Source organism: Argentina silus (assembly GCF_951799395.1).
Source record: "Argentina silus genome assembly, chromosome: 22".
Lineage (NCBI taxonomy): Eukaryota > Metazoa > Chordata > Actinopteri > Argentiniformes > Argentinidae > Argentina > Argentina silus.
In genome coordinates this window covers 9535909-9545908 of record NC_139676.1, presented here as the reverse complement: position 1 = coordinate 9545908, position 10000 = coordinate 9535909, and the positions used below count along the sequence as shown (strand labels likewise).

The following is a 10000-nucleotide window of genomic DNA, read 5'->3' as shown; positions in this document are numbered from 1 at the left end:
TAACGCTGACACATTCCTTTTGATTCCACCTCGCCATACTTGAGCCTTTCATGTCAGTTCACACAGGCAGACAGCCCAACCCGAAAACAACCCCACGCGGTCCTCCTGTCAATCCCGGCTGGTCAGTCGGCTCAGCGACCACCTATGGTTCTACAGCGGTCAATCTTATAACCACACAAAACAGGCCTGACCTGGTCTTGACCTCTCCCTGCAGCTTGGATACTTTGAACTCCAAACCCCCCCATCATAACCTTTGACTTTTCACCGCAGGACACACTGGGCTGATGTCCAGTCAAATTCATGGAAAGATTAGATTACTCTAGTTGCCAAGGTTATAAGTCCCTTCTTGAGCTTGACATGGGGTATTAAGGCAGCTGGTCAGATCAGCCACTGAGTTTGAGAGAGGGACCCATGAAATCAGCGGTGAGGTCACTCTCAATGGCTTTGATGTTGTGTCTGAGACGGATCACTCATGGATAAGTGGCGCCATCTACTGTTCAGGGGAGGACATGCTTGGCTCAGTGCAGAAAGGCCATTACAATAAACGTTTGCATTCAGCACGAATGAGAACATGGAGGATGAGGACCAGGAGGATAAGAATAAGGAGGATGAGGATGAGGAAGATGACACATGGAAGCTGATTATGACGGTTGTAGACGCTCAGGATGAGGAAGGAGAGAGGGAGGCAAGGGGCCAGCACAGACAGGTTTTGCTTGCAGGGGTGGTGGAAACATACATTTGTAGGTGTAAGGATATCCCCAGTGTAGGGAATACTGCAAAAATAGGGAAAAAGAGAAGAAGGGGACGGAAGAAAGGAATGGATGAGAAAACTGATTAATTAAGGAGTCATTTAGTTACACTTTTTAGTTTACACTTATAAGAGATCAGGTACTGTTAACATGTAGATGATGAATGGAATTAATGTTATGATCCGTCCAATAGATGCACAACATTATCTATGAGAGCTCTATCATCACGTTAATGAGCAAAACATATTAGGCCTATATGACATTTTAAATTGGATTTGTTGACTGTTTGAAACTATTTTTTGTGAAAGAAATAGCTACTAAACAGAATCACAGTCAACCATATTTAGCGTGAATCTTAGGAAAATCCATGAAAACTGAAGGTGGACTGGAATATCATAGGTAGAGACAAGAAAGTATCAGAATGGTTTCAGACACACCCACACAGTTCCATCTCGCACTTGCGCAATGCACAGTCGACCTTTGACACTGTAGTGACGCAAAGATGGCGTCCTCGTCTGCTCGCTGCACATCACGCTGGTTATCGGTAGCAGTTTCTTCTGGGCACCGGGCTTGCTCGTTGCTTGCCACCGCACGACATGGACACGCATGTATCACGTCGATGTTGGGGACACAGCGGTGCAAAATTGGGGGAAACTTGAGCTGTTGGAGACCTGGAAATGCCATGACATTGAGAGGGTTGACAGGTGAGAGAGAGGGGGACTGGAGGGGGACTTGACTTCAGCTGCTAAACTTCGCCACCAGTTTTCGCAAGCAAGCTGCTGAAATGACCATTCATCCGCCTGTTGTAGACGACATTAGGGCATGTGTTTGAGTTGATACGTGCTGTGTCAACTATTGTTTTCAGTCCAAAGAGAGCTCAAAGCTCTGACTAGCCAGCTGTACTAGTGCGTGACATAACCGCCCTTCTCCATTTATGAGGACTACTTGTACTTACTCTTGATTTAATTGAGTATGCACTAGTCAATAGTCCTTGGAGACAGTGCAATATGACGAATATTAGCCTATACTAGTAGTGTTAGTGTACTGTACTACTTGATAGGCAGATAGTGCATTGTTTTTATCCGTATGCCCAAGACAGAGCTGTCAAAACAACATTACCCAACATGCAATGCACGTTGCACAAGGATGGACCATGGACTTTCATATGAATTATGATGATTTAATAAATAATCTATGTCTATATCTCCCCTCTTTCCACAGGAGTGAGGTCACCCCATGTCTTCAGCAGTCATTCCTTCCACACTAGCTGCCCCTCTGCCAACAAACAGGACTTCTATGATGTTCTGGGGGTCCCCCGTGCAGCCTCCCAGAAAGAGATTAAGAAGGCGTACTATCAGGTCAGAGAGTCTTTCATAATAGACAATCTACTGTTTGATGCATAGCATCTTAACAGCCTCTAGACGGACAATTTGTCGCTATATGGGTGGCTTCTGAAGAAGAAAAATCCTTCCCTTGATGTCACTATGAATATTGACATAAAAGTAGGTTCGATACAGTACGGACTATTGTTCTCTCTTTATGCTAAATGACGCATTCACTCACATTATTAATTAGATTCTGTTTTTATCTCAGTGTTTTCTTGGCTTGAGCAGTCACAGTGATGCTGATACCATTGGTTGCTCCCTCTGCAGATGGCGAAGAAGTACCATCCTGACACCAACCAGGATGACCCTCAGGCCAAGGAGAAGTTTGGCAAGCTGGCTGAGGCCTATGAGGTACAAAACACACACACACACCCACTATAGAACTGCATCAAAACAATGGATGGAACTGTAACGGAGAATTATTAGAGGGACAATACTGCTCATGGGTCCTACGGGTTTACAGAGTATTCATTGTACTGGAACTCTTGTTTTGATATACTACAGGGAAGTTGTTGACATGTCAACATGTCATAGCCCCCCTGATATAGACAACCTCTATACTATCAAAGTACTATATTCTACACTGAAAAAATATAGGTATAATACATATATAATACATATACATATTCTATTGGTCCTGTGGACTGTGAACAATATACGGCAGGGGCAAAATACTGTGGCTCTTGTTTTGATGTACTCAAGAGAGACTCGTATACCTGCCTTCTTAATTCAAGTAGATTATGTGTTGACATTGAGACACGCCCTCTTAACAACGACTGGCCTATCATCTTGTTTGTCCCTCCCCCAGGTGTTGAGTGACGAGGTGAAGAGGAAGCAGTATGACACGTACGGGGCGGCAGGGTTCGACCCGGGGCGAGCGGGGGGCGGCCAGCAGCAGTACTACCGAACCGGGACCACCAATGTGGATCCTGAGGAGCTCTTCAGGAAGATCTTCGGGGAGTTCACCGGGGGGAAGGGGTTCGACTTCAACAGCATGTTCGAACAGAGGCCTGAGGTGAGGTTAGACACTGGTCTGAGATCCAGAACAGACTGATTCTCCCATTCAGAGTAATAGTCCATGAATCCATATTTCACACCAAAATGTTACGGCAACAACTATGCAGTATTACTAACTCTCCCCCCCCCCCCCTTCTCTCTTCCATCAGTTTGTGATGGAGCTGTCGTTTACCCAGGCGGCCAAGGGTGTGAACAAGGAGATCACCATCAACCTGGATGACGTGTGTCCCAGGTGTGACGGTAAAGGCAGCGAGCCGGGCACCAAGGTCCAACACTGCAACTACTGCAACGGCACCGGCACGGTGAGGCGTTGACCCTCACCTGAACCCTTATGCTGCCACGGCAACCAACTGTCTATCATATCCGGGGTCCGATGCTAGCATAGCGACTAGCTAGCAATCATCAATGAAAGAGCTCTTTACATAGTCCTTTGAAACCTGTAACTATTACACCGTTGTGTTTTGACAGGCAGGTGCATTTTGCCGCATGATGTTACTCTATGGTAATGACACTCACTACTGCCCCCTACAGGAGTCTATAAACACAGGTCCGTTCATGATGCGCTCCACGTGTCGCCGCTGTGGTGGGAAGGGCACCATCATGATCACGCCCTGCGTGCTGTGTCGGGGGTCGGGACAGACCAAGCAGAGACAGACTGTCACTGTACCTGTGCCTGCAGGTGTGTGTGTGTGTGTGTGTGTGTGTGTGTGTCTGTTTGAGGGGGGAGTGTGTGCTCATGAATTGCTTAAGATGAGTCATTTGAAGTGATGAAAGCGTCCTGGGAGTACAGAGATTAACCTGTGTGCCTTGTGTTGTTGTCTGACAGGAGTGGAGGAGGGACAGACTGTGCGCATGCCGGTGGGGAAGAAAGAAATCCTGATCACGTTCAGAGTGAGTACGGTCCACTGCACCAAGCTGCTGTTAGCGTAGCGTGGAGCTGAGTACACAGTAGCCTTTGGTTGCTTTTCTCATAAACAAAAACACCAGCCACACACTTCCAATCCAATTGTATTTGTAGAAAGTGTTACACAAATACGATTAGTGTCATGGGTTTAATTCTCGATTTATGAAATGATTGATTGATTTGATTGATTGATTGATTGGGGTTCTGGTTACCTCTCACCCTCGTAGGTCCAGAGGAGTCCAGTGTTCAGGCGGGACGGTCAGGACATCCATTCTGACGTGCTGATCTCTGTGGCCCAGGCCATCCTAGGGGGCACCGCCCGGGCACAGGGCCTCTACGAGACCATCAGCATTGCGGTGAGACTGAGGGGGTGGAGGGAGGGAGGGAGGAAAATAGATAGAAAAAGATAGTTAGATAGATTTCTTACCAATGCCTTGGTGCATTATCTACGTAAATTAATCAATAGATTTTTTTTTTTGTTGAAATAATCAAATATAGCAATTTTTATTTTTTATTTTTAATATTTACATGTCTTGCCTGCAGATCCCTGCTGGTTGCCAGGCCGACCAGAAGATCCGGCTGGCGGGAAAGGGCATCCCGAGGCTGAACAGCAACAGTTACGGAGACCACTATGTCCACATCAAGATCAGAGTGCCTAAGTAAGACACACACAACGCTACACACACACACACAAACGATGTTAAACTCACATACACACACAACGCGACACACACACACACAAGGTAGAAAAGGTACCAATAACCCAAAGTCTGCCATGATTTGTTTGTGTCTTCTCCAACAACCTCAGCTTCCAAACTCTTGACCATCTTTCTCTCTCTTCCTCTTCCTCTCTTTCAGGAAGTTAACTCGCAATCAGCGCTCCTGCCTCCTGAGCTTTGCAGAAGAGGAGACGGACGTGGAGGGGACTGTCAACGGAGTTACAACTCCTACAGGTACAGTAGGATGGCAGTTCACCTGGCTTCACTCTCTCTCTCTCTCTCTCACACACACACACACACACACACACACTGCACTGCACTGCACTGCACTGCCATGTTATATCATGATGCAGTTCACTTGGCTGTTGCTGCTGTCCCTAGTCCTCTGTGCCTGATGCAGTACCTGTTTGTGTCCAGGTGGGGGCAGGAGTGGTCAGCCAGAGGAAGGGCGGGATAAGGAGGAGGAGGGTGGTATCCTCTCCAAAATAAAGAAAATCTTTAGCTGACAGCCACACCACAGGTAGGTAGGACCCCCTAATACCCCCCCCCCCCCCCCCCACACACACACACACACACACACACACACACATTCTCTTTGAAAGCTGTGTGTATCTCCCTGATTACGCTACAACAGAATTGAACTTTGAACTCTGAGACACAAACCACACACAGATCACCTCACAGACCTAGGGTGTGGCTGTCCTATGTTGTCGTGTAGTAAACGTTATACCTGTTGCTCCTACTCTTCTCCTTTAGCCTCATGTCTTCCACCTGTCTCTCACCTGCATCTGTTTGTCTTTGTGTTTGTGGTATGGAGTGGGAGTGGGAGTGCTTTTCTGACCCCCTCTGAGTTTCCCTCCCAAGGTAAGAAAACAGCAAGACGGTAATGAAGAGAAGTGGAGGATCCGGTCCTCCGTCCAATTCCACCCCCTTCCACCATTCGGAGAGAGGGAAACAGAGAAAAAGAGAAAGAAAGACAGAGGGATTTGGAGGTGTGAGGACTCTGGACAGTCCATAGTCATGGAACAGGCCCCACCTGTAAGCCTGGAAGTCAAGCCCACCTGTACACTGCTCAGTCCTCACAGAGACGCAGTGTTGGGTTGAGAAACTAGCAAACTTGTATTAGCAGGAGTGAAAGCTAAATGGACGCTGGAGCCTGCTTGTTTGGCAAGGAAGAGAGGAGAGGAGGAGAAGAGAAGAACTGGAGGGAGCACTGTTGATTCAGCCAGCAGCCTGTTTTGGTCTGATGCAGAATTTGCTGTTAGTTGTATTTACATTGTTGTGTTGTACTTGTGCGACAACACTAATGTCTGTTATTTAAATAAATCACAATAGGTCATATATCAATAGGTCAATGTTTGTTGTCATTACTGTCTTTGTAATGAATTATTCAAGGATTAACCCCATGAATTGTGTTTTACTCTTTTTATATCGAGCCCTCTGATTGGCTGTTAAATACTGCCCTCTGGTTGGCTGTTAAATCACATTGAGTCTCTTTAACAAGTTAGCCAAGACATACAAAATACAACAAAATAAATCAAACTGAAAGACCTGGGAGACCTGATCAATCAACCATCATTTAAATACATACCTTACATTTAATTGAAAGTAATAGTTTTGACGCACAAAAATGGAATGTAACACACCTTTCTCTGTTAGTGGTAATACAAATATAAATATCACTAGATGTCCGTAACTCTGATGAAATGGGGCTAGCTTGCGCCGACCGCCTGCGTTAGCTACTGCCCGATGCTGTAGTCGTTATATGACTGTATACACGTACCGATAAGAATCATTTAACACATACATATTACAATTAACTAAGACCATATTACAATTTAAATAAAACCCATACTATACACTACATACTTGTTGGGCTTTGCGATTACGTGATTGCAGTGATTCAATACTGTCTTCAAACTGTTCCAACAGATTATGCAGCACTGACACTATGTCTGTTACTGTACAGACAGATTGAAAGGGACTCTGGACTTGGTGCAGATTGCATATCAATGTACTCACTCATAAAGTCTGACAAACCCAGGCCGGTCATATAATACGTGTGCCTGCACATCGTAGATACCGTGTGTACTAAACATGAGAGGTAGCTTTAAAGATAAGGTCTTTGGAATGAGTCAATATTAAATGTTATATTTAGTACAGTATAAGTGACCTATTACTGAGTCTGTAACTGAGACTGCTCTTTGAACAGTAGATGGCGCTGTTCAGCTGTGAATCATACCCGATGGATTCAAGTTCAAGTCTAAGTGTATTTGTCCTTACATCATATACAAGTATACAATACAACGAAATGCTTAATGCAGAGCAGCTCTACAACATCAATCAACAACACAATAGAGTGTAATAAGTATAACATAGTAGTAACAGTAAATAACAGTAAATACAGTCAAAAAAAATACACAGAATATACAGAATTATTGTAGCAGCAGTAGGTAGTAAAGTAAAGTGTAGTAAAGTGTTTAGTGCAAGAGTGCAGAGTCATTGGATAACATGGATTTACTAAAGAGATGGTCTGGAGGACTGTAGGCAACCTTGCAAATAGGTTGCCTACAACCAAAGAGTCAGACAAAGTAAGACAACGGTCCTGCTGGGGTTTTATTGCTTGTCAGTAACGTCAGGGAGTAGAAGAGGGGAAGGCTGTAGTCACTACCAGGGGAGTAGGTGGGGACATGGTGGTGGGGAGAGAAGGTGTCTTGAGTCACTGAGAAAGAGTGTGTGTACTTTCTACACCCTATGGTTGGAAATCAGTCAACTTTGTCACTAAAAATGTACTTGAATCTCAGTCAACATCAGCCTGAGACCAGACTGCCCCCTTTCAAGCCAACTTATTCCCAGTCTGAGGCCTTGCCCTGCCTTGCCCTGCCCTGCCCTCCTCTCTGTAGCTGTGGTCCCTGGTGTCAAATCAAACCACCAATCCCTTTATTACGACGCCATCATGAGCTGGGCTCCATCCATGTTCTGTCCGCCCAGCCAGGCAGGCCTGACTCGGGTCGGAACCCACGGCGGTGGTGAGGTCAAAACCCAACCACCTCGTTTGTCATGTTGTTTGCCTCTCCTCCTCCTAGCGTGGTTGGTGAGAAAGGAGGGAGAGAGAGAGAGAGAGAGAGGGAGAGAGAGAGAGAGAGGGGGAGAGAGAGAGAGAGAGAGAGAGAGAGAGGGGGAGAGAGAGAGAGAGAGAGAGAGAGAGGAGAGAGAGAGAGAGAGAGAGAGAGAGAGAGAGAGAGAGAGAGAGAAACAGGGAAAATCAAAGATAGAACGATGCCTGTGTTTGATACCATTCCTCATTCCGTTCCATGCATTCCAATGAGCCCGTTCTCCGATTTCTACCTCCACCAGCCTCCCCTGATCTAAGTTCCATACTGTAGCTCTTGTTCCATGCCCTGTTTGAGAGTGAGAGCGTGCTTGTATGTAAGTTATTAAGATCTTCTGGATAATATGAGAGATCATAATAACCCCTGTATTAAGGGAGCTGCAGGAAGACAAACAGAGGCCACCAAGTCCTCACTCTCGTTTCCTCCTCTGTAATTTGACTTAATGGTCTCCAATCTCACCGTCTCACAGATCCCCCTTATTAAAGCAAAACAGCACGGGCAACATCTGTGTTCAATCAGACAATTTCAGATTCACCTCACACACAGACGGATACACACACATTCACAAACCACACGTGCACGCACACACACACACACGCACGCACACACACACACACACACACACACACACACACACACACACACACACACACACACACACACACGCACGCACGCACGCACACACACACACACACACACACATACTATTAAAGTGAATGAGAACAAACAAAATAGACCTTTTCAACATTCTTTATGAACACAGAGAGTCCCAGCATTCTAGAACGTCCAAACAGGAACTCTGAAGCAATTAGTAAATGTCTGGACCCAGAATGATTCATTCTACAACCCTGTATGAAGCCAGAAACACATATAGACACTACACAAACACAAGAGATTCATAGCTGCCAATCATGTCTGATTGACGGCTGGTTGCCAGGGGACACTGGGAAAAGGATGTTAGGCAGCATGGGGTCCTTCAATAGAGGGCCTTCCCATTGCCTGTACACAGTACACAATCACACCAGTCTCTCATAGGTCAACACAATGGGACGGACACACAGAATGTATGGGAAAGTAGAGGAGAGGGGTGACTTTTTATTAGTACAGGGGAACCTAGACTCATTATAAACTCAACCTGAGAATGAACTGTGTGCGGTGCTGTCTAGCCTCTTAATGGTTACACAGCTGTTGCTCTTTTAATGTGTGTGTCTGTGTGTGTGTGTGTGTGTGTGTGTGTGTGTGTGTGGTGTGTGTGTGTGTGTGTGTGTATGTGTGTGTGTGTGTGTGTGTTTTAGGGAGAAAGACAGAGAAAGAGAGAGAGACAAAGAAAGAGAGAAAGAAAGGAGAAAAAGAGAAAGAAAGATACAAAGTGTATGGTTAGTATAATGTGATTGGATATATGTGGTTGTTTGGATGAGAACCAGTACTGTCCTGTTGTTAGTGGTGTGTGTGGTAGGCCTAGATACAGTATACATTCACTTAACACTTTATTAGGAACACCTGTACACCTTCTCATGGTGGAGGTGGTAGAACACCTGTACACCTTCTCATGGTGGAGGTGGTGTAATGGTGTGGAGAATGTTTTCTTGGCACACTTTGGGCCCGTTAATACCAATCAATCATCGCTTGAATGCCACAGCCTATTTGAGTATTGTTGCTGACCATGTGCATCCCTTCATGGCCACAATTTACCATCTTCTAATGGCTACTTCCAGCATGATAATGCACCATGTCACAAAGCAAAAGTCGTCTCAAACTGGTTTCATGAACGTGACAATGAGTTCAGTGTTCTTCAGTGGCTTCCCGGTTACCGGATCTGAATCCAATAGAACACCTTTGGGATGTGGTAGAACGGGAGATTCACAGCTTAAAAGTGGACCTGAAAAATCTGCAGGAATTGCGTGAAGCAATCATGTCATCATGGACCAGAATCTCAAAGGAATGTTTCCAACATCTTGTGGAATCAATGCCACGAAGAACTGTGGCTGTTTTGAGAGCAAAGGGAGACCCTACCCAGTATTAGTATAGTTCCTAATAAAGTGTTCGGTGAGTGTAATATGTGTGTGTGTGAAACCTTTGGACCAAGATACGTGACAGAGTGTTAGGTTGCGCA

At 45.6% G+C, this 10000-nt stretch overlaps 1 protein-coding gene across 2 annotated transcripts; it reads left to right on the top strand.

Annotated features, from left to right (window-relative positions):
- The first annotated feature begins 1241 nt into the window (after window positions 1–1241).
- Window positions 1242–6168, top strand: dnaja3b (DnaJ heat shock protein family (Hsp40) member A3b). Of its 2 annotated transcripts, XM_083693477.1 has the most exons (12): window positions 1242–1453; window positions 1971–2107; window positions 2402–2485; window positions 2943–3149; window positions 3301–3453; window positions 3683–3830; window positions 3978–4042; window positions 4283–4411; window positions 4599–4714; window positions 4914–5008; window positions 5192–5294; window positions 5639–6168. In XM_083693477.1, the coding sequence occupies exons 1-11, from the start codon at window positions 1252–1254 to the stop codon at window positions 5278–5280; spliced, it is 1425 nt and encodes a 474-aa protein (XP_083549603.1). In that variant the 5' UTR covers window positions 1242–1251; the 3' UTR covers window positions 5281–5294; window positions 5639–6168. The 2 variants fall into 2 exon arrangements, with proteins under 2 accessions (XP_083549603.1, XP_083549604.1); XM_083693478.1 differs by lacking the exon at window positions 5192–5294.
- Window positions 6169–10000: the final 3832 nt, after the last annotated feature.

What these genes read in the sequence shown, in the direction of transcription:
- dnaja3b (XM_083693477.1), top strand. Translation starts at nt 1,252, where the DNA reads ATGGCGTCCTCGTCTGCTCGCTGCACATCACGCTGGTTATCGGTAGCA. An exon ending in TGTTCGAACAGAGGCCTGAG is followed by an intron (nt 3,150 to 3,300) that starts GTGAGGTTAGAC and finishes CTCTTCCATCAG; the next exon opens with TTTGTGATGGAGCTGTCGTT. An exon ending in CACTGTACCTGTGCCTGCAG is followed by an intron (nt 3,831 to 3,977) that starts GTGTGTGTGTGT and finishes GTTGTCTGACAG; the next exon opens with GAGTGGAGGAGGGACAGACT.